The 24,671-nt window shown below is 40.5% G+C and overlaps 1 protein-coding gene across 2 annotated transcripts in view; it reads left to right on the forward strand.

The window, feature by feature from the left end:
- The window catches only part of PDXDC1 (pyridoxal dependent decarboxylase domain containing 1), a 674,140-nt gene extending 650,188 nt beyond the window's left edge, over positions 1-23,952 (forward strand). For both annotated transcript variants that reach the window (XM_044089172.1, XM_044089173.1), the window contains one exon: positions 23,315-23,952. In XM_044089172.1, coding sequence (XP_043945107.1) covers positions 23,315-23,601 — 287 coding nt within the window. In that variant the 3' untranslated portion in view covers positions 23,602-23,952. The remainder of the gene's footprint in view (positions 1-23,314) is intronic.
- The last annotated feature ends 719 nt before the right edge of the window (positions 23,953-24,671 follow it).

Here is a 24,671-nt window from a genome sequence, read left to right on the forward strand (position 1 = left end):
CATCAATAGAACTTGCTGACAGGACAGATTTGTTTCCCAGAGGTTAACCCCACCTTTGGAATAGGCTCCCTCTCCACGTTAAACAGAACACCTCATTGACCCTCTTTAAGTGCAATTCGGACAATTGGATGGGTAACCAGAAATTCACCCTTGGGGTTCTACCTATGTCCTTCTTGGCAAGGGCCACCAAGTGCTGTTTCTTAGGGTCTGCTTGAAACAGATACTCTTGGGAACAAGGGGTAAAACTTGGGGTTCCACCTGTGGTCCCTCTCAAACAGGGGCACCAGGTGCTGATTCGTATGTCTGCTATACAGGCACTCTTTGGAACAAGGGTTAAACTTGACTAGGCTTGTAAGGGCCCTAGGGCCATTAGCTTAGTAACCTCCTATGATCCTTTGATTATGACCATTCAGTTTTATGACTGTGTGTGCCTCTCCATGGTGGGTGTAAGGGATTCATATCTCATACAAATCCTATGCAATGTTATAATATTGTAGCATTTGTAGTACTGCTTTTAGATGTCAACACATTTGTGTGCACGGAGTATAGATTTTGTTAGCACTTCACATGCATGTAATTTAGACCGTTAACAGAGTGCAGATTCTCAGAGTAAAATAAATGAATAAAGAATCATCCTCACATTTTTGTAAGGCACTTTGCTTAGAACTCACCCCCTTTCTCTTATTTCATGCAGAACTCATTAACTGTATCATAAAAGCATGTTAATTAAAATTTTATAATACAGCATTAAGCAGTTATGTAGCAAATTGAAACATTACTCACTGCAGGCAGTCAGCACATTATGTATGATGAAATTAAGCTATATAAATTTGTACTTTATTAAATCATTGTTAGCTTTTATAATATTTGTCTTTTAATTCTTATATAATCATATAGTTATTCTAAAAATAAGAGATTAAATAATAAAAAAACTGGCGTTACTTTGTTTTTATTTTTTAGATAATTTCCATTATTATTATTGTTATTATTATTATTGTTATTATTATTATTACTATTATTATTATTATTGTTATGATGATTATTATTATTATTATTACTATTATTATTATTGTTATTATTATTATTATTATTGTTATTATTATTATTATTATTATTATTATTACTATTATTATTATTGTTATTATTGTTGTTGTTGTTGTTATTATTGTTGTTATTATTATTATTATTATTATTACTACTACTACTGCTATTATTTGTCTTTAGAAAAGAAAATAAAGTGGTAAAGGATAAGTGTCTGTCTATGGTCTTTATCTTTGGTCTACAGTGTGTGTTGGGTAAAAGTAGAGACCAGATGGAAGGGAAGTAAGGCCAGGTGTATGGAAGGGAAGTAAGGCCAGGTGTATAGGAGGCGGGTTCAAATTGTTCTATCATGGTGTGGATGGCAGGAGAAATGGGGTAGGGGTTATCCTAAAGGAACAGTCTGCCAAGAGTGTTTTGGAAGTGAAGAGAGTGTCTGATAAAGTGATGTTTATGAAGCTTGAAATTGATGGTGTAATGATGAATGTTATTAGTGCATATGCTCCACAAGTTGGGTGTGCGATGGATGAGAAAGAAACATTTTGGAGTGAGTTGGATGAAATGGTGGTGAGTGTACCCAAGGGTGAGAGACTAGTGATTGGAGCGGACTTCAATGGGCATGTTGGTGAAGTGAACAGAGGGGATGAGGAAGTGATGGGTAGGTATGGTGTTAAGGAGAGGAATGCAGAAGGTCAGATGATTGTGGATTTTGCGAAAAGGATGGACATGGCTGTGGTGAATACGTATTTTAAGAAGAGGGAGGAGCATAGGGTGACATACAAGAGTGGAGGAAGATGCACACAGGTGGATTATATCCTATGTAGGAGGGCCAATCTGAAGGAGATTGGAGACTGTAAGGTGGTGACAGGGGAAAGTGTAGTTAAGCAGCATAGAATGGTGGTCTGTAGGATGACGTTGGTGATCAAGAAGAGGAGGAGGAGTGTGAAAGCAGTGCCAAGGATTAAATGGAAGTTAAAAAAGGGTGATTGTGATGTGGAGTTCAGGGAAGAGTTAAGACAGGCACTGGGAGGCAGTGAAGAGTTACCAAATAGCTGGGTAACTACAGCAGAGCTAGTAAGGGAGACTGTTAGAAAGGTGCTTGGTGTGACATTTGGACAGAGGAAGGAGGACAAGGAGACCTGGTGGTGGAATGAGGAAGTACAGGAGAGTATACAGGGAAAGAGGTTGGCGAAGGAGTAGTGGGATTGTCAAAGAGATGAAGTAGACAAGAGTATAAGGAGATGAGGCGCATGGCAAAGAGAGAGGTGGTGAAGGATAAGGTATATGGAGAGTTGTATGAGAGCTTGGACACTAAAGAGTGAGAAAAGGACCTGTACCAATTGGCTAGACAGAGGGACAGAGCTGGGAAGATGTGCAGCAGGTAAGGGTGATAAAGGATAGTGAGGGAAACATACTCACAAGCGAGGAGAGTGTGTTGAGTAGCTGGAAAGAGTACTTTGAAGGGCTGATGGATGAAGAGAATGAGAGAGAGAGAGAAGGTTGGATGATGTGGGGATAGTGAATCAGGAAGTGAAACAGATTAGCAAGGAGGAAGTAAGGACAGCTATGAAGAGGATAAAGAATGGAAAGGCTGGTGACCCAGATGACGTACCAGTGGAAGCATGGAGGTGCTTAAGAGAAATAGCAGTGGAATTTTAACTAGATTGTTTAATGAAATTTTGGAAAGTCAGAGGATGCCTGAGGAGTGGAGAAAAAGTGTTTTGGTACCTATCTTTAAGAATAAGGGTGATGTGCAGAGCTGCAGTAACTACGGAGGGATATAATTGATCAGTCACAGCTTGAAGTTATGGGAAAGAGTAGTGGAAGCTAGGTTAAGAAGGGAGGTGATGATTAGTGATCAGCAGTATGGTTTCATGCCAGGAAAGAGCAGCACTACAGATGCAATGTTTGCTCTGAGAGTGTTGCTGGAGAAATACAGGGAAGGTCAAAAGGAGTTGCATTGTGTCTTTGTGGACTTAGAGAAAGCACCTGACAGGGTGCCTAGAGAGGAGTTGTGGTATTGTATGAGGAAGTCGGGACTGGCAGAGAAGTATGTAAGAGTGGTACAGGATATGTACGAGGGTAGTGTGACACTGATGATGACTGCGGTGGGAGTGACAGATATGTTTAAGGTGGAGGTGGGATTACATCAAGGATCAGCTCTGAGCCCTTTCTTATTTGCAGTGGTGATGGACAGGTTGACAGATGAGATCAGAGAGGAGATCCCACGGACTAAGATGTTTGTAGATGACATTGTGATATGTAGTGAGAGTAGGGACCAGGTTGAGGAGACCCTGAAGAGGTGGAGATATGCTTTAGAGAGGAGAGGAATGAAGGTCAGCAGAATATATGTGTGTAAATGAGAGGGAGGATAGAGGAATGGTGAGGATGCAGGGAGTAGAGTTGGTAAAGGTGGATGTGTTTAAGTACTTGGGATCAGCAGTTCAGAGTAATGGTAAGTGTGGAAGAGAGGTGAAGAAGAGGGTACAGGCAGGGTGGAATGGGTTGGAGAAGAGTGTCAGGAGTGATTTGTGACAGACGGGTACCACTAAGAGTGAAAGGGAAGGTCTACAAGAGGGTAGTGAGGCCAGCTATGTTATATGGGTTGGAGACGGTGGCAATGACAAAAAGGCAGGAGTTTGAGCTGGATGTGGCAGAGTTAAAGATGTTAGGATTTGCACTGGGTGTGACTAGGATGGACCTGATTAGGAATCAGTATATTAGAGGGTCAGCTCAGGTTGGACAGTTTGGAGACAAAGCAAGGGAGGCGAGATTGCGTTGGTTTGGACATGTGCTGAGGAGGGATGCTGGGTATATTGGGAAAAGGATGCTAAGGATGGAGCTGCCAGGTAAGAGGAAAAGAGGAAGGCCTAAGATAAGGTTTATGGATGTGGTGAGAGAGGACATGCAGGCAGTTGGTGTGAAAGAGCATGATGCAGAGGACAGGAAGTAATGGAAACATATGATCCACTGTGGCGACCCCTAACAGGAACAGCCGAAAGAAGATGATGATGATGGGTAAAAGTAGAAACCCTGACATTGAGAGTTTTGTTATTATGTACAATCTTGGGAAGCGGCATTAGCTTTTTTCATAATCGCAGGCTAAACATTTTTTATTAATGACATAATTTATTTATTACTGTTAAGAGAGTTAGTACATAGTATTCATTAAATCAGCCTTGAACTGCAAAATATGTTTTCTTAAACTCGTAAATACCAAAATGATTAACATTGTTGGTGATGATACATTTAGATTTTAATTTTCTTAAAGTAACAAAAAGGTTTTACTAGGCCTTCACATGTCTAAATGTTTGCATTTTGTACTGACAATTGCAGTACAGCAGTGAACTAAAACAGACATTATTTCAATCACTGAGTACATTTCTACTGATGTGATAGAATGTAAGACTAAAAGCCATCACAAATAAAGCAATAAACAGTAATAGTACTTTTGTTAACAGTAGAATGAGCCATGCAGTTCAAGTTGTTGCATGCAGCCAGTGCTTTCATTTTGAAAACTTGCATTAGTTTTTTTTTTTTTTTTCCTTCTTTTTTCTTTTGGCTTTTTTAAGCATACCTTTTATGAGAAAATCAGCAAAAAACTGCATTGACTGTTATAATTCAGTTCATCACAACAGTTATGTTGTAATTAAGAACCTGGAACAGCAGTCACTTGAAAGTTGTTGCATTACTGCAGCTGTTATAGCATTTATATGAAAGTGTGAATAAAAGGAAGAAGAGAAAGATAAAAAAGTGTGCATGCTTAGATTTTTTTTTTTTGCTTCTTGCCAAAAATAGCAAGTAATTATGTTAATTTATGTCATATGTAATTGTAGCTGGCTTACTTGAAAGCTGTTAAAGAAGATATAAATGGCATTTGTTTTTCTTACTTGTACTGTAACCATGTGTATGCTGATGCAGACTGTTGATAATCAGTTTTGATAGTGCTGTCTAACCACAGTTTGCACATGCTTTTGCAGTTTAATGCTTAATAATTTAATATGTTTTGAGGTTCTTGGTAATAACTTTTTATATCTTATTTTCCTTCCTGTTTTAAAGAATCTTGGACTCACTAATTGTATGGGGGGTGGGGTGCAGTGAATGCAGTCAGAGGTGGACTATTGTCCCCATCTGAAGTGTTTGCTTTTTAGCTAGAGCTGGCTAAAGAGATTACATTTTTCATTTTCTGATGTCTTTTTTAAGACTTTATTTTGCTGCAGCTCTTTTTGCAAGCATATGTTAGTCCTCTTGAGTGGTGTAGGGGGTGGCCACTGTGGTATAGCTGTAAGCGTCGTCACCTCACAGCAACAGGTTCTCCAGTGCGATTCTTGGCTGGAGTCTGCATGTCCTCCCTGCAGTCACATGGGTTTCCTGCAGGTGCTCTGGTTTCCTCCACATTACAAAGACATGTAGTAGGTGGACTGAACACTCTAAATTGACTAGAGTGAGTGAGTGAGTGAGTGAGTGAGTGAGTGAGTGAGTGAGTGTGTGTGCGCGCAAATGAGTGCCAAGAATGAGCTACCATGGTAGGGCTAGCCATCTGGCAGTGTAAACCTTGGCTCGAGATGATTGTCACTACTGAAGTGACACCCCAACCCCATGTGCAAAATAGGAGAAGGGGTTGAGGATGGATGGAAGGATGGATGGATTTTAGTCCTCTCGAAGCTGATTTTTTGTTTATCCCTTATAAACGTTTTACTGTATCAGTCCTAGAATATGTCCCTCTGATCAACATTTGTTTTAATTTTCATGCTTGTTAGTATTACTTATTTTATTTATTTATTATTTTGCATTTGTTTACCAGGTAGTGTCCAACTGGGCAAGTAGCCTGTTTTCAGTGGAGACCCAGAGAGAAAAGCTCCAGGAAAAAACAAGACAGATAAAAAAATATATAGAATTTCATCAGTAAAAATCAGAAATACCATACATAATTATATGTAAAAAGCAAAACTAGATAAATTATTACATCTTAGAACAAATTAGAAATGCACACCACAGAAATCTTGATAACTGAGTAAAAACTGAATCAGACAGCGAGCAGACCTAATGAAAGGATATATGCACACGGATTCCTATCACTTTGTCGAACTTTTAAAAGTTTGAACGTCATATGGTCGACACCATATGATTGAACTTTTAAAAGTTTGAATGTTTCAACAGAGATCCCCGTACAGTGCGGCAGTGGAAGTTTTCCATTGTCTGCATTGTAGCGCGATCTCAGAGCTGGTATATTTAAAGAGCGAGGGGGGGGGGTGCAGCTTTCAGTTAGGGTGTTTTTTTTTTTAATTTGTTTCAAACTTTTAAGAGTTTGAACATATGGTGTTTGAACTTTTAAAAGTTCAGTTATGTGATATAGACCTGTGCACAAATAGTGATATAGAATGTTAACAGTGACATTTTGAAATACTGACAGTATTTAGAATCCAAAATAGTGAGGAAACAATTATAACTTTGAAGAAAAAAATAGCATTCAGCTGTAAATGACAAATCAGCGTAGGAGAGAAATAGTAGGAGATAGGAGTTATCCAGGGGGACAACGCAGAGCCAGTTGCTTTTAAGATGTTCTTTTATTTTTGTTTTAAAAGAAGAATAGCAAGGGGTGCTTTGTATGCTTAGGGGAAGAGCATTCCAGGACTTAGCTGTTTTGTTTGAGTAGAGGAAGTCACCATGGTAGTCATGTGTTTGTGTTATTTTGAGCAGTGGCCCAACATTGAGTATTATTGTTAGATAAATTATTTCATTCTGATCAGAAATACCATCTTGCAAAAATGTTTTTTCTTTTAAGTACTTACAACTAGATTACCCACAGTGTACTTTTAGAAGAAGCCAGAATTGTACAATGAGCCCCTCCTATTTTAAACCTGCTCTTACACACACACATGCATACAAACCATTTGTATTCTTTGTGTCTGCTTGCATTTTAGGAAATTTGTAAAGTCATTTGCATTCTTTGTCTGCCTGCATACTATGTACAATTTCCTTTGTAGGTTTTGCTTATAAAAGCCTGGGTCATAGCTGAAAAGGGTCAGATGACCAGTCCATTTACCTGGTTACCAAATGGTAACGATTACATTTCCTGACTGCAGCAGATATTGCAGTCTTCTCACACACTGTGTTGTTTCCTTTCTGTGGGACCTTGCATTACTTTCTTCTTTTGTTTCTAATAGTATTATTTGAAAGATTGTTGAATGTGCATAGAGGCCAGACTGGGTAGCTTGACTCCTTGTGCCATAGCACAAAATGTATTAGAAAGTAGACAAATAAATATAGCTTAGCCGCAGTGGACTAAGATTCCTAGAGAGGTACATTACTGTACAAGGAGAGCATGGTTAAAATACAAAAGTGACTTGTTAATGGCACTGAGTCTATGTCACCAGCAAGAAACTGTTTGTAGCACCTCCATTGTTTGCCCTCACTAGAAACGCAATTACAGAAATAAACCAAAACATCACTACAGTGATCAAAAAGAACCTCCTCTCCTCATGAAACATTAAGGTATAACAGCTTTTACGTTAAGACATGAGGCTAGCTTCTGTGTTTTCACTGATGTTTTAACTTAAGTGTAGTAAATACACTAGTGCATTTTTTTTCTGAAACATAATGAAAACAATAGCTTATTGACAAATAGCATAGTATTGCAGTGGTGGTGCTGCGGTAGGGTTGTCGCCTCGCAGTAAGACGCTGTCCGGTTCGATTCTCAGCTAGAGCGTCTTCTGCATGGAGACATGCGTGAATGGGCATACCTTTGTTGAAGGTTGTGCGTCAGGGCTGGTAACTCGGCACGTAAAAATCAACTACCAATCATTAATGGGCCGGAGTTCCGCTGTGGCGACCCCTAACCGGGAAAAGCCGAAAGGCACAACAACAACAACTGACAAATAGCATAGTCAAAACCCTGCGCCCCCCCCCTGTAAAATGTACTAACTTTATGTGATTATTTGATACAGCTTATTGAGCCTTATTTCCTAGTATATAAGACTTCAGTAATTAATGAAATCAGGATGCTTTGATATTAGCCTTAATGTAGCATTTGTCTAGCTGGATGCTGCAAACAGACCACTTGTTCTCTATTTTGGGAGAAACCTATGACTGAAAATCAAGTGACATTTACTTCTCTCTGCACTATGTCAGAAGCAAGTCAGGCAGATGAATTATTTTACATAAAATTGCTATATAAAGTATTTATTTAAATATTAAAATAAACTAATGCAACCTTAAAGGCAGTCTATTTTCTATGTGGGAAATATCAGACCTTCCAGGGGTGGGCATACCCTTGTGGACAGTCCATTATTTCCTTGCAACACCCACCCTATCTTTCATTATTGGTTTTATAGTAAATCATTTTGCTCTCTGCACCAAGACGTGCTAATGTGAGTTATTCATAAACAAGTCATCAGCACCATTTGAATCACAAGAAGTCTGGCATATATGTGAGTGAAGGACTAGGCGATACCTTCTACTAAGGGATTTAGATCATTTACCGAAGCAGGTCATTTGGCCATTTTTTTTCTTGCTGAAAGGTGAACTACACTACAGGGGTCTGTTTAGGAGTGTGTAGCAAACACAAAATAAAGTAAGTTGATGAAAAGAATCTATTGATACGTTCTCAGTAGAAACTCAAGAGTTCTAATTCAAGGTACTGTAATTCTGTGCCTCTGGATATAGAACGCTAAAAGAAAAGGCTAAAGTGATGTCATAGTGTGAAGATGGTATGGCTGCCCCGCTGTGCTGTTTTGGGCTGGAGTAAATTATAAATGTTAAAATGATGCAGGGGTATTAGCACCACATCACAGATCACAGTATGATCAAAAGCGTATCTGTTTTTTCATTTTCCTCACTGGATCCTACCCTTCTCCATTTTATTTCCTGTATATTCACCTCCTTCTTTCTACCATAACATTCTCCTTCTGCTGTCTCCACAGCTTGACACCTCTGCTCTTAGCCCACCTATCTCCTCCTTTTTCTCTGCCCTTAAGTGTGCTAGTAGTACTATACCTGTTGTTATATTCATATATTACAGAAATGCATACTTTCCTTATCTTCCACATTCATAACTTTATTGTAAACAATTTTCGTTGCTATTATCAATTTGATTACCATGTACCACTGCTGTTTATACAGTCTGTATTGTGTGCAATTTTCCTTGTCTGCACTTACTGTGGAGCTTTTCACCCCGGGCTTCATCTGAAAATGGGCTCACTTTAGCCCAGTGGACTTTCCCAGTAAACAAATGCAATAAATAAATAATAATTTTCAATCCACATCCTTTAACTGGTTTATGTGTTAAGGAGTGAAAAGTCCACATTTTGCTCCTTATGAAGTCTGTGGAATGCAAAAGAGTGTTCCCATCAGTTTTCTTCTGAACTTGGCTGTTTGGATGATAGGCTTTTGATTCCATTTAGGCAGCCTTTTTCTGAAGATGTGGCACAGGGTTTACAGGAGGCTGGAAAACCTGCTTCAAGAAAATCTTATATTAACAGATGGAAAATAACTTCGATTTGGTTGGACGCTGATCAACATGGTATCCCTATTATCGTTGATTTGGTTGGACGCTGATCACCATGGTATCCCTGTTATTGTTGATTTGGTTGGACGCTGATCAACATGGTGTCCCTATTATCATTGATTTGGTTGGCCGCTGATCAACATGGTATTCCTATTATCATTGCATGGTTGTATCACCAGTTCAACAGTAGACTAACATTCTTATCTATTAAAGCAAGTTTGTCAGCGTCTCTGCTTGTTTGCTTTTAGAGCTACATCTTTCTTCATGTTATGAGGTCAAACAATTCCTGAAAGCATTCTTCACAGTAGGCCCCAAGAAAATACAATGTTAAGTTGTCCATCTCACCTTCGTTCTTGCTGTTTGGGGTTCAGAGCCGATCTTCGGCTCCAACTCAGCCATCTTCTATAGCTCGAGAGCTGTTTACTGGCTTGAGGCTACCCCTTATCCCAGCATGCCCAGCATCAGCTACCCAGATCTCGTTTGTCGCTTCAGCTGCGAGGTTGCTTCCTTACTGGCTCAGGCTTAGTATAGTTTTTTCTATTAATATATTGTTGTTTATTCTTGAAAGTTTGTCAGATATTTGTCTATTTTTGTCTAGATAATATTCCTTTATCCCTTATCGCTTTCTTGTGTATTTTAGCTTTGTTGGCCTTCACTCCATAGCTCGCAGGTCTTCTGTTCCCTTGAACTCGTTTAAATTAGAGAGTCCCCCCCCCCCAGGATAGCTGTTTAAATTAGTGGCTTTCCTTCTGTTCCTTAACTGTAAAAAAAAAAAAAAAAAAAAAAAAAAAAAAGTCTATTTGTTTCTCGGTTTTTGTAGTATAGCTTTTTATTATTGTTGTTGTGGTTGTTGTTACTATAATGTCTAAAGATACCAAGGTATCTGGCTTCAAAAAGTGTGACTCATGCTGTCAAAAAATGTCTGACAGATGGGCACACTAGTTGTGCATATTGTTTGGGTGCTGTTCACCTACAGGACTCCTGTTCTATATGTCACGCTTTTAATCCAAGGGTCCTGCAGGAGTGCAAAAACAAATTAATCCTTAGGGGAATTATTGAAGCCTCAGGATTCTCCGGCTAAAAGTATTCAGCCAGCGAAATCCCCTAAGTCTGTCAAGCCGTCGGCTCCACCTTCGGAGCCGACTCCTTCACTTGACCAACCAAGTATGTCGGTGACGGCTGGCACCAACAAGACAACTCCGTCGGCTCCATCTGCTATTTCGGAGCCGTCTCGGAGCCATAAGAGACTGAGGTCTCTGTCCTTGGAGTCCATCCACTCGGCACCTCAGTCACCTTTGTTACAGAGTGAATGTAGCCATCATTCTTCCCACTCCTGTCGATCCTCTAGATTATCGGATCATGATGTGGAGAGAGTAGTAAGTAGGTTGCTTAAGTCACAGGCACTGGCAAAAATTCTGTCCAGCCCTGCGCAACAGGTATCTGCTCCAACCGCCTCTATTTCTGTTCCTCCTCCAACTACATTTAGCTCGGAGCCGGAGACCATGGATTCGCAGGTGGTAGAACCATTGGCGCCGATCCTCTTCTCTCCTTCGGTTCCGACGTCGGCTCAGATTACCTCAATTGTACCTTCTATCAAGAGATCTGGGCACCGAGGCTCTCTCGTCTGCTCCGAGGGGGGGGTGACATTGGACCCTTGTCCGACCCCGTTCTCCTCCTCAGAGCTTCAGCGCAGGTGAGCTCGGCTCCAACATCGGCCTCTGAGCCGTCACCCTCGACGCGTAGAAAGACACCTGTTTCTGCAGAGCCAGAGCTTTCTCTGCCTAGAGGTCAGGACACCTTCAAGGTCATGCAGAGTCTGCTGTCCCTCGAAACAGCTCTACTGCCAGCTCCATCGGCTCCTCTCCCCATGGTGTCTGTTCTAACCTCTACTCCTCCTCCAGACTCCAAGCGTAGGGAACATATGCCCCAGGACACCCCATTGGGTGATCCCTCTTCTTCCGAAGTCTCCCCTGATCACTCGGAGGAGCCTCCTTGGAAGAAGAAGTGCAAGAGGAAGCACATAGACTCCCCTGAGTCTGTCACTTCAGATACAGGCATGGATGAATCGGAAGGGTCCCCAAGGTCTCCCTCTGAAGATGTTTCCTTTTCGGACATCCTTGAAATGCTTAGATAGAGGAGGGACTGGACTTCCCTAGCCCCTACCGAGGACAAGTCTGTACACCTGGATGCATTCGGTTCCCGACCTTCCACCTCCTGGGTATCTCTTCCTTTCAATCCACAAATGTCTGTAGTGGCTCGAAAGGCTTGGTCAGCTCCAGATTCCGTGGAACCTACTCCGAGGAGACCAAACAAATTTATTACAGCCCCCCAGGACAAGCAATTCCTCTCCAAAGGTGTGCTCGTTGATGCCATGGTGGTAGCAGCAGCCACCAAGAAAGAGTTAGCAGAAACCTCTTCATCTGTTCATCCTCCGAACAAAGAGTCTAGGATGATGGACAGATATGGAAAGCAAATGTTTGCTTCAGCAACCTTTTCAATGAGGTCCCTGAATTATCTATGCCATTTTACACGTCTTCAAAGGGATCTCCTGAAAGAGCTTGGAGATAATACCCTTCAAGATCCTACAGCTGAGGGAGCACCAGCCAAAGTAGCTTCTCAGCTTGCGACTCTTAATTCCATAGTCAACTCCTCCATGAGGCTGATTTACTATGCAGCCGATGGAGCGAGTGGAGCCGCAGGGACAGGTGTGGCTCTCAGGAGACATGCTTGGATGCGGCTGTGTCAGTTTGCAGAACCCTTTCGAGCGTCCTTCACCAATACTCCCTTTGATGGCTCCTTTCTCTTTGGGCCTCAGGTGAAAGACACATTGACCAGGTGTGAGCAGGAAGGCAAGACTCTCTCTGCCATGGGAGTTCATTTTTCCACTCCTTCCAGACCTTATCCTAAGGGTCAGAAGAGCAGAAAGATATGGTTCCGAAAATCCCAGGAACGCTTGCCTGAAACACATGGTAATTTTTCCCCCTGGGGCAGGGGGGAAACAACAATAACAGACCCCGCCCTCATGGCAGAGGGGGACCGGAAAACCAGGGTGACAGAGAAACTTTCTCTGCCAAACCCTTCCAGCATCCCTGAAGGGTTGTCCAACTGCTCACCTCTGGAGGCAGTCGGAGGAAGACTTTAGCTGTACCCAAAAGCCTGGCAAAATATAACCAGAGACAGATGGGTACTATCCATCATATCCGGAGGTTACAAAATTCCCTTCCATCAATCCCCCATAGAATCAAAAAAGCCCATCCCAGATGTCCCACCCAATCTAAGGGATCAAGCAGTCACAGAAGTTTCAAGACTGCTAGAAAAAAGAGCCATTCAAAAAGTCCCCGCAGACCAACTAGGATCCAGAACTTACTCAAGATTATTTTTAGTACCAAAAAAGACAGGGGACTGGAGACCAATACTGGATCTCAGCAGATTGAACAAATCTGTACAAAAAGAAAAGTTCCGGATGGTGACACTGCAGTCCACTTTCCCTTTTCTGGGTCAGGACAATTGGATGTGCTCGATAGATCTTCAGGACACATACTACCATATCAAGATGGACAGACGCTCCATGAGATTTCTTTGCTTCCGGGTAGGGGCCAGTCATTACCAGTTCAGAGCTCTGCCCTTTGGTCTCACCTCAGCCCCCAGGGTGTTCACCAAGTGTATGACAGTAGTCACAGCTCACCTGAGGCGTCAAGGATTCCAGGTGTTTCCCTATCTAGACGACTGGCTCCTGACTGCTACCACACGAACACAGTTGAGTAAAAGCAATCAACCTTTATCCAAACACAGAGCTTTCGGGATAGCACCCTTCTTCAATGATTAACATAAGGCACAATTAAAATTCATTTTAAATACACCCACAACACGTCACATGGCCTGCAGCCAAAGTCGTGTGACCAACTACATCAGCATATAAAACAGTTTAATTACATATTTAACTACATATTTAACAACCCAGTGCACTTGACTTATGTATTATGTATTAACTATAAATCAGGTGTAAGATTATAAACATTTTCTGATACCTTTGTCTTCAGAAAAAATTATTTTCTTTATAAAAAAGTTTTCCAATGTATGTTACTTGAATATTTTTATCTTTCCAATAGGAAGTTTAAGTATTTTTCCAGTAACTACTTCAGTTTATTATGCTGTAACCTACAAGTATCGGTTTTAGAGACACTGCTGCATTTAGACCTGGATAAGTGTCTGCTGACAAATGAACTATCCATTCGTACTCCCTAATCTCCAGTAGATTACACATGTCACCCCCTCTCAATGTTTTAGTTAACATGTCTATTACTCTAAACTTAAACGTATGCTCATCACCTTGTTCCTTTATATGCTTAAACAAGGCGTTTTTTTTCACATTGTTTCCTAATATTAGATTTATGCTCAACTATACATTCCTTGAGTCTCCTTGTTGTCATTCCAACATAAAATGAAGGGCATGCAACGCAGGTTGCTATGTAGACAACAAAGCTAGATGTACACGTAGCTATACCATAGAAGTTATAAAGTTTATTTGTGACTGGGTGCTTAAAGGCACTGTTGGACCTCAAGCCATCACCCGTAGCAGGTGCTATGTCACTACAACAACTACAGTTGTAACAGCATATCGTACCCCTGCACCTCCCCTCTGGTTGACCAGTGACATTGCGGATGAAGTCCTTGTAGCACAGCAGAAATTTCAATGACTTCTTGTTCCTATAAGTGAAGGAAGGTGTACTGCCTACCAAGGCTTTGATGTCATCCTGTGCTAACAATATTCTCCAATATTTAGTTATCACACGCCTAACAATATAAGTCTTACTATTGTATGATGTGATGAATCTTACTTTTACATCATTGTGCTTGTCATCTATACGGTTAACATTGTTCTCAATACTGGATGAAAGTACAGGTTTATATAGTGTCTGCCTATTGTTTTCTACCATTTCCCTTGTGTTCTTTATTAGTATTTGGGGATATCCACTTGCTGTGAACTCCTCACATATTTCATCCATTTGTTTTGAAAAAAACCTCATCTATATTATTTAGCCTACTCACCCGTATAAGTTGAGCTTTCACTATACCTTTGAAAATGTGGGGAGCATGCATACTAGAAGCTTCTAGGTAAAGTCCAGACGATACTTCCTTTTTATAAATGGTGGTGACAAACTTATTATCTCGTATTTTCAGGGTTACATCCAGAAAATTAATGCTGTTATCTGAGTACTCCATCTTAAATTTCAAAAAAGATGTTGTATTATTTATATAGCCAACGAAATCTGTCAAATCAGTGGGGGGACCCTCCCAAATGAGAAAACAATCATCTACGAATCTTTGATAAAAGTGTATGTTGTTATTCACAAATCTACCACCATCATATAGATACATCTTTTCCCATTGGTACAATACTATGTTGGCGTATGTATTGGCCACAGGGGTGCCCATTGCCACACCGGTCAGCTGTAAATAGTGTTTTTCATTGAATATAAAGACATTGTTTCGCAATACTACGTCCAACAGCATGCAGATATTCTCAGTATGTCTAGGTGTAAACTTTGAATTCTGTATAAGAAAATCACGTATTAACTCTATTCCAAAATCTATTGGAATTACAGTAAACAGCGAAGTGATGTCTAGCACAACCATGTATAGGTCACCTCGTCCCCAATTTAGCTCCTTCATATTTAGCTGCCACTTGTTCAGTTTTGTCAAAAAATCTGTTGTATCTTTGATTACTGTGGTACAGAAAGATAACAGTGGTTGTAGTTGTCTCTGTAGATACAAGGAGATGGGTTCCGTGACTCATCCATTGCCAGAGACGATGGGTCACATGGGGGGGTTATCCTTACATTTATGGACCTTAGGGACACCATATAGTTGTGGTGTTATTGGACTAGTCACTGTAGAAAAGTGGAACAAGTCCAAGGTGATGTCCCCAGATAACTGAATCTCATATATGCACATATTGACATAAGAAATGCATTTCTTCACTTCTAAACATGATATTAATCTAAACGCTGTCTCATCCCTAAGCAGACTTAAAACTGATTCAATATATTTAGTTTTATCCATAATAACCAAGGAGCCCCCTTTATCCGCTTGCTTTATAATTATACTGGGTTCCTGTCTCAATTCTTTCAAAGCTAGATTTTCAGTAAATGTAAGATTAAAGGTATTACTATTTGCCTTCACATCATATGAATTCCTTAATTCAATTTCACATAAATCATTAAAGGCAATCAATAAAGGTATATTGTTCGGAATAAACGTGCTGCGCCTCTTGCAATTACTTTCAGATAATGTTTCACTTTTAAAAATTAATTTCAAACTTAAATTTCTTATAAACATTTTCAAATCAGTTAAAACATTAACTATATCATCGCTACAAGTTGGAATAAATCCCAATCCTTTACTTAGCAGTGAATAATGTCCAGCTCCTATATTAAAAGAAGACAAGTTCAATGTACCTGCCATCACTTTCTGGCTAGTTTCACTTGTTTTGGCGAAGTTGAAAGTTTGCGTTTATTGTCCACCATTATAGGTCCCTTTGTTGCCATTCTGCCCCTTGAGACAGACCTAGATGGTGTCCAAAATATGAAGGAGCTAAATTGGGGACGAGGTGACCTATACATGGTTGTGCTAGACATCACTTCGCTGTTTACTGTAATTCCAATAGATTTTGGAATAGAGTTAATACGTGATTTTCTTATACAGAATTCAAAGTTTACACCTAGACATACTGAGAATATCTGCATGCTGTTGGACGTAGTATTGCGAAACAATGTCTTTATATTCAATGAAAAACACTATTTACAGCTGACCGGTGTGGCAATGGGCACCCCTGTGGCCAATACATACGCCAACATAGTATTGTACCAATGGGAAAAGATGTATCTATATGATGGTGGTAGATTTGTGAATAACAACATACACTTTTATCAAAGATTCGTAGATGATTGTTTTCTCATTTGGGAGGGTCCCCCCACTGATTTGACAGATTTCGTTGGCTATATAAATAATACAACATCTTTTTTGAAATTTAAGATGGAGTACTCAGATAACAGCATTAATTTTCTGGATGTAAACCTGAAAATACGAGATAATAAGTTTGTCACCACCATTTATAAAAAGGAAGTATTGTCTGGACGATACCTAGAAGCTTCTAGTATGCATGCTCCCCACGTTTTCAAAGGTATAGTGAAAGCTCAACTTATACGGGTGAGTAGGCTAAGTAATATAGATGAGGTTTTTTCAAAACAAATGGATGAAATATGTGAGGAGTTCAAAGCAAGTGGATATCCCCAAATACTAATAAAGAACACAAGGGAAATGGTAGAAAACAATAGGCAGACACTATATAAACCTGTACTTTCATCCAGTATTGAGAACAATGTTAACCGTATAGATGACAAGCACAATGATGTAAAAGTAAGATTCATCACATCATACAATAGTAAGACTTATATTGTTAGGCGTGTGATAACTAAATATTGGAGAATATTGTTAGCACAGGATGACATCAAAGCCTTGGTAGGCAGTACACCTTCCTTCACTTATAGGAACAAGAAGTCATTGAAATTTCTGCTGTGCTACAAGGACTTCATCCGCAATGTCACTGGTCAACCAGAGGGGAGGTGCAGGGGTATGATATGCTGTTACAACTGTAGTTGTTGTAGTGACATAGCACCTGCTACAGGTGATGGCTTGAGGTCCAACAATGCCTTTAAGCACCCAGTCACGAATAAACTTTATAACTTCTATGGTATAGCTATGTGTACATCTAGCTTTGTTGTCTACATAGCAACCTGCGTTGCATGCCCTTCATTTTATGTTGGAATGACAACAAGGAGACTCAAGGAACGTATAGTTGAGCATAAATCTAATATTAGGAAACAATGTGAAAAAAACGCCTTGTTTAAGCATATAAAGGAACAAGGTGATGAGCATACGTTTAAGTTTAGAGTAATAGACATGTTAACTAAAACATTGAGAGGGGGTGACATGTGTAATCTACTGGAGATTAGGGAGTACGAATGGATAGTTCGTTTGTCAGCAGACACTTATACAGGTCTAAATGCAGCAGTGTCTCTAAAACCGATACTTGTTAGGTTACAACATAATAAACTGAAGTAGTTACTGGAAAAATACTTAAACTTCCTATTGGAAAGATAAAAATATTCAAGTAACATACATTGGAAAACTTTTTTATAAAGAAAATAATTTTTTCTGAAGACAAAGGCGTCAGAAAATGTTTATAATCTTACGCCTGATTTATAGTTAATACATAATACATAAGTCAAGTGCACTGGGTTGTTAAATATGTAGTTAAATATGTAATTAAACTGTTTTATATGCTGATGTAGTTGGTCACATGACTTTGGCTGCAGGCCATGTGACGTGTTGTGGGTGTATTTAAAATGAATTTTAATTGTGCCTTATGTTAATCATTGAAGAAGGGTGCTATCCCGAAAGCTCTGTGTTTGATAAAGGTTGATTGCTTTTACTCAACTGTGTTCGTGTGTTTTACGTTCTAATATCATTGGCAGCTGTGATTCTTGCTCCTGACTGCTACCACCAGGCGTCAACTCTTAGAGGCACGGGATTATACAATCACATCATGCACTCAACTAGGCATTACAGTAAATTTTGAAAAATCTGCCTTGTTGCCCTGTCAGTCTATCACATACATAGGAGCAGAATTAAACACGAAAGAAATGTTTGCAAGATTACCACAGGAAAGAGTTTCCACTATTAGTCAACAAGTGTTAATTGTAATGCAGAGCAAAAGGGTTCAAGTCAGACATGTCCTCCAAGCTCTAGGCTCCATGGCAGCTGCCATTCTTCTTGTCCCATTAGAGCGTTTCCACATGAGAATCCTTCCGTGGCTTCTTTTCATGCAGTGGTCTTTCCAGGAACTACCCATGTCTCGCATGATCCTGCTCACAGAAATATGCAAAAGGCACCTTTCTTGGTGGATGGTCTCCACACTAGTAATTCAGGGCAGACCTTTCATACAACCCCCTCTGGTAGCCACAGTGACCACGGATGCCTCCCTGATAGGGTGGGGGGGGGCATTATCTAGGCAGGACAGTCCAAGGCACTTTGCAACCTCATGAGTACCATCTGCATATCAATGTCCTAGAAATGAGAGCGGTTCTCCTAGCGTTGCAAGCCCTTCAAGACTCTCTTCCTTCCGGGACCATTGCAATCCAAACGGACAACATGTCAGTGGTGTGGTACATCAACAAACAAGGCGGGATCAGGTCTTACCCCTTGTGTTGAGAAGCATTCAGACTGTGGTAATGGGCGATTTCCTCCCAACGTTTTCTGATAGCAACGCACATCCCCAGGAAATCCACCGTTATAGCGGACAGGCTCAGCAGAGCTATCCTCATGCCTCACGAGTGGTCTCTTTATCAGGAAGTTGCAGATCTTATCTTCCGCAAATGGGGACAGCCTTGCTGTGACCTATTTGCCACTCCTCTCAACAACAAATGCAGCAGCTACTTCTCCCTACTTCCTCTTCCAGTTCATATACCCAGAGATGCTCTAGTCCACGATCGGCCTCAGGGACTCCTTTACACTTTTCCCCTAATTCCAAGACTCATACAGAAAGCAAAATCATTGGGTTGCAAAATGATCCTCATTGCCCCATATTGGCCTCGACAAATATGGTTCCCGTTCCTACACCTCCACCTTCTGGATCAACTGTGGATTCTGGACCCAGTTCCAGATCTTCTGATTCACCAATCAGGCGGGTTGCACCAATCCCTTCAAACTCTCCAGCTCACAGCTTGGTTACTCCACTTCCAACCTTAGCCAGGCTTTCCAATAGCTCTCCAGCAGTCCGTGATATTATTGTTTCCTCACATAAGTCTACTACGAGGAAAACGTATGCTAGTAAATGAAAACGGTTTTCTTACAGGGCAGAATCTAGAAATTTGGATCTTTTCTCAGCCCCAGTCCATGAAATTCTTGAATTTCTAGTACAGCTTTTTCAGTCTGGTGTGGCTTCCACTACCATTAGAGTACAACTAGCTGCCTTTTCTAATTTTCATATCGGTATGTTTAATTCTAGCATAATGTCTCATAAGCTCTGCAAAGCCTTTATGAAAGGAACATCTCTTCTTAGACCCCCAGTTAGAGATTCTCCCCCTCCTTGGGATCTCAATTTAGTTTTAGCCTCCTTAATTTTACCTCCCTTTGAACCGGCAGCATCATGCTCTTTAAAATTTCTTTCTTGGAAGACACTTTTTCTGGTTGCTATCACTTCAGCTAGACGTGTCTCAGAACTTCAAGCACTATGTGTTCATCCTCCTTACCTGGTATTTCACAAGGACAGAGTTTCTCTGAGGACCAATCCATCCTTTATTCCTAAAGTCTGCTCAGAGAACAATTTAAATCAATCCATAGATCTCCCAGTTTTCTTTCCTAACCACAGCAACAAGGCAGAATACAAGCTCCACCAGTTGGATGTACACAGACAATTGCATTTTTACCTCCATAAAACTAAGGAACTAAGAAAGTCAGACCAGTTATTTCTTTCTTATGCTCTCAACAAACAGGGCTTTCCAGTTTCTAAAGTGACCTTATCCAGATGGTTATCTGATACTATTGCCTTTATTTATCAGTTACGAAATAAAGAGCTACCAGCTAGACCAAAAGTTCATTCCACTAGAGCATTAGCCACCTCTGTAGCTTTTCAGTCTAGGTTGCTCATCGACTCAATCTGTGCAGCTGCCACTTGGGCAAACCCCTACACTTTTATCTCTCATTACAAGGTAGATATGGTCTCCCGGAGCAGAGCTTCCTTTGGTTCTACTATTCTGAAGAGTTTGTTCCAATGAGCCACCCTGAATTTTAGGTGCTAGGGACACTGTCCCAAACAGCAAGAACAAAGGCGAGATGGACAACTTAACATAAAGAAGTTATGTACCTACCATAATGTTCCATGTTAGTTGTGTTCATCTCGCCTTCCTTCTTGCATCCCTCCCTCCTTCCTCCTTCCTAGATGATTGTGAGGAGTTCCCTTTTGTTTTCACTGGCTGAGCATCTTTTATTACTTCACATGCCAGGTAATTTATAACTCTTTCCTTGTTTAGGTGTATTGGACAACCAGTTTTTAGTAACTGGTTACTCTACTTATGTGTAGTGTGCGCTATCACAAACGAGATCTGGGTAGCTGACGCTGGGCATGCTGGGATAAGGGCTAGCCTCTAGCCAGTAAACAACTCTCGAGCTATAGAAGATGGCCGAGTCAGAACCGAGAATCGGCTCCAAACCCCAAACAGCAAGAAGGAAGGGAAGATGAAGACAACTAACATGGAACGTTATGGTAGGCACATAACTTCTTTTTCCCTCTCATTGGGACCCAAATTGTGCCTTAAAAAAAAGTTAACTCATTTTGCTTAGGAAAGTTAATTCGTTCTCCTTTTGAACCGCTCTTTTTGTTTCCTTAAAATTCTGTACCTTGACTTCTGCTAAAACAATCTCAGAGTTAGAAGATTACATGGCCTTTCCTCCTTTCCTACGTTTTCATAAGGGAAGAGTTGCTCTTAGGACTAATCCATGTTTTATGCTAAAGTTATAAATTAAATGTCCTTGAGCCAGTCCAATCATTTACCGTTTCTTCCCTATTTCTCAACAAGGGAAAACGAATCCTACATTTCTTATATGTTGCTAAACAGCTGAGATTGTCTTTAAACAAAACTGTGTCGTTTAGGAAATTGGATCAAATGTTTGTCTGTTCTGAGGGGAAAAGTGGGTTTCCTATTGCAAAACAGACAGTTTACACAATTTTCAGATTGTCTTCTTCTTCTTTTCGTAGAACAATCTGTCCAAGCCAGGTCAAAGCTTACTGTACTGGAGTTACTGCTTCATCGGATGTCTTTTCAAGGGTCTTGACTCAAGGACTATTCTAGAAGATGGCACTTGGTCCTCCATGCACACGTTTACAAATCATTACAAAACTAATATATTTTCTAGAGCCAGATCTTGCACAACTGCACTTATTTATTTATTTGTTTTTATGAAAGGCGTGATGGTTGTAAGTAAAACCATAATTTATGAAATGTATTATATTTTTGTAGATGGACTTACTGTATGTGTCAAGGTTTTAAATAAAAGTATGAAAAAATATTGAACTAAAGACCATGATGTAAATATGTTTTTGGTCCCCTGGGACTGTACTGTTACTGGTCCAGCCCCCAGTACCAATGTCCACACTGTGTCTGCCAACTACTCTCCAACCCCCCTAGACTTTCTCCATTTTTGCTGGTGCTGGTCATGGATCCTGAGGGGGTCCTGCGGACTCGGCTCTTCCGTGCTTCCATCCAAGGGCGATTTTTTTTTTTTTATGACTTACCCAGTTTCCTTTTCCCAATCACTACACACTGTGTTTACATCTAAGGGCAACTCCCTTCTTTGCAGTCTTCCCCCTTAGAGAGAGTATGGATGAACATCCTCCCACCTGGGATGGACACGCCCATCCCTTCCCTGCCATACTGCCAGTCACCAGAGCCGCTAATCAAGCCCGGGTCATCTGGGCCATAGTCAAGGCTTTATCCATCTGTGCCACTGGATAGGCAGTGCCTCTTTTTCTTCTTTTGGAATTTATTTTGTAAGAAGCTACAGAGGACATAAGTCATAGTTTGAAGGGAGAGAGGGACAGAAGTGCACAGAAAATTAGGTCGAGGCTTCATAATATAGAACACTGAGAAGACGGGTAGTAGGTCTGGGTCAAGCAGTCATTACATACTGTCAGTATCAATACATTTGATTTCTGCAGTGACAACTTAAAGAAATTTAGGGCATTCACAAATTTTGTTAACCCCGAAGAAGACTTCATCACACAAAGCTATAGCATAGAGGCCTAATGTTGTAGTAGTAGTAACAGTAGTAGTTTTAGCAGTGGTGGTAGTAGTAGTTATAGCAGTAGTAGCACTAGTTATAACAGTAGTAGTAGTTATAGTTAGAGCAGGAGTAGTTATAGCAGTAGTAATATTTGTAGTAGTTGAAGTACTAGTTATAACAGTAGTAATAGTTATAGTAGTAATAGTAGTAGTAGTTGTAGCAGTAGTAGTAGTTACAGTTGGAGCAGTAGTAATAGTACTAGTTATAACAGTAGTAGTATTTATAGTTATAGTAGTAGTAGTAGTAGTTATCACAGTGGTAGTTATAGCAGTAGTAGTATGTATTTGGCGATAGTCCCATAGATTGTGGTGATTTACCCATTCTTGGTCCAGTGTTCTGATAGGGCCAGGAGTGGGTAAAGCATAATTACTGATGGTCCAGGAGATGGCAAACCATAATGACCACTGCCCCTTGTGATGCTTATGTAACAGATGTGTTTAAATTGGTGTTTCTTAACCCTTCTGTTGTGTAGTAGCACTTTGCACAGATATTGTGTTCCAGTCAAATAACAGCAGAAATACTGCAGTAATGATCTGCACACTTTTAGAATTGTACAGTGCATTGTTGGTTTGGTTTGCTACCATTGATACTGTGGCACTGTGACACACACTGATAGTTGTATTATTTATTTTTTAATTGCATATTGCTATGACTTCCACTGCTAAAGAGAATCTGTTTAGCCATTAAAGCAGCCCACAGAGTTGAGCTACTTTTAGAACTGCTGTGTAATACTATATCCTACTTGGAAACCACCACCATTCTGCATTCTATAACTGACATCATTTACACAGTACCTGTAAACCGTCACTGTATTTGTATTGTGCCCATTTCTCCTTGTGACCTATTTTTTTCATTCATCATTCACAGGACAGAAGTTGTTTAGACGATCTTCCAAGTGCTCTGAAGCTGGCAGTGAGGCAGGTTCATTAGCTCCTGCTGAAGAGAGGGAAAAGGAGGTACAACTGCCTGTAACTGCATCTGATAAACAGGAGCAAGAAGTTCCAGATGAGGTTAAGTTGTCTGAGAATTCACAGGTGGATTCTAAGGAGGAACCCGATGACAAATCCAAACTAACAGAATCACTAGACGAAGTAGAGATACAAGACAATGAACAAAGTTCTGCTCACACAGAGGATACTGAAGGCCTAAGATAATGCAGCTCTCTCAGACAGTCCCAGATTAAACTTTTTACCTATAAATGGCCGGCTTTATGAGGATAATAAACTGAAATTGTGAACAGTGCCACATGCTGCTACAGTAAAAAGTTACTGTAATGGAACTGCAGAAAACTAATGATGGTATTTATGGAATATCCTCCAAAGTCTAGAAGTATCTTCATTTACACTTTCTTGCAGTACCTTTATTGTTACTTGCAGATACATTAGGAAATTCTTAACAGTTTATATAACTACTTACAATGAATATGAAATGTTTCCTTTAAAGCGTTTTGTAGCTTTCTTGGGGGGTACACTGCGGTTCTGAAATTAAAACCATTAAAACATAAACTGTAGTCATTCTCACATTTACCAGATTGAAAAACCATAAAAAATAAACATTAGTCATTGTCACATTTGCCAGATTAAAGATCAGTATAAAGGACTAATCACATTCAGGAGACTGCAGATACATCAAGTTTACATAAAGAGTCTTCTTCTTCTTTCGGCTTTTCCCGGCTAGGGGTTGCCACAGCGGATCACCTGTCCGCCCATGATTGGCAGTGGAGTTTTATGGTGTCGAGTTGCCAGCCCAGCACACACTCACATCTAGGGCCAATTTAGAGTGTCCAATCCACCTACAGCATGTCTTTGGGATGTGGGAGGAAACCGGAGCACCCGAGGAAGCCCACGCGACCACATGGAGGACATGCAGACTCTGCACAGAAGGCACCCCAACCGAGGATCGAACCAGAGAACCTCTTGCTGTGAGGCAGTAATGCTAACCGCTGCACCACCATGGGCGCTCAAGTTTACATAAAGAGTATGGTCTCTTATTTCAGTGGAAAGAGCTAGAGGGAGCCCTTATCTCAATACTGTGATTGGTGGAGTCGTACCACATGCTGACAATACGTTCCATGTTTACATTTTTGAAGGTTTTTGTTGTCATTTACAGAAGCCACTGTAAGTTTTAATACAGAGTATGTTTTTGTCCCACTGTATACTGCTGAGAAGGGTCTAAAGCCCATTGTCACTTTCTCATGGGATGCATTGTGCTTGGGTATAAAGTA

This window comes from Protopterus annectens, chromosome 12.part0 (genome assembly GCF_019279795.1).
Source record: "Protopterus annectens isolate FY-2018-M chromosome 12.part0, PAN1.0, whole genome shotgun sequence".
NCBI classification, from domain to species: domain Eukaryota; kingdom Metazoa; phylum Chordata; order Ceratodontiformes; family Protopteridae; genus Protopterus; species Protopterus annectens.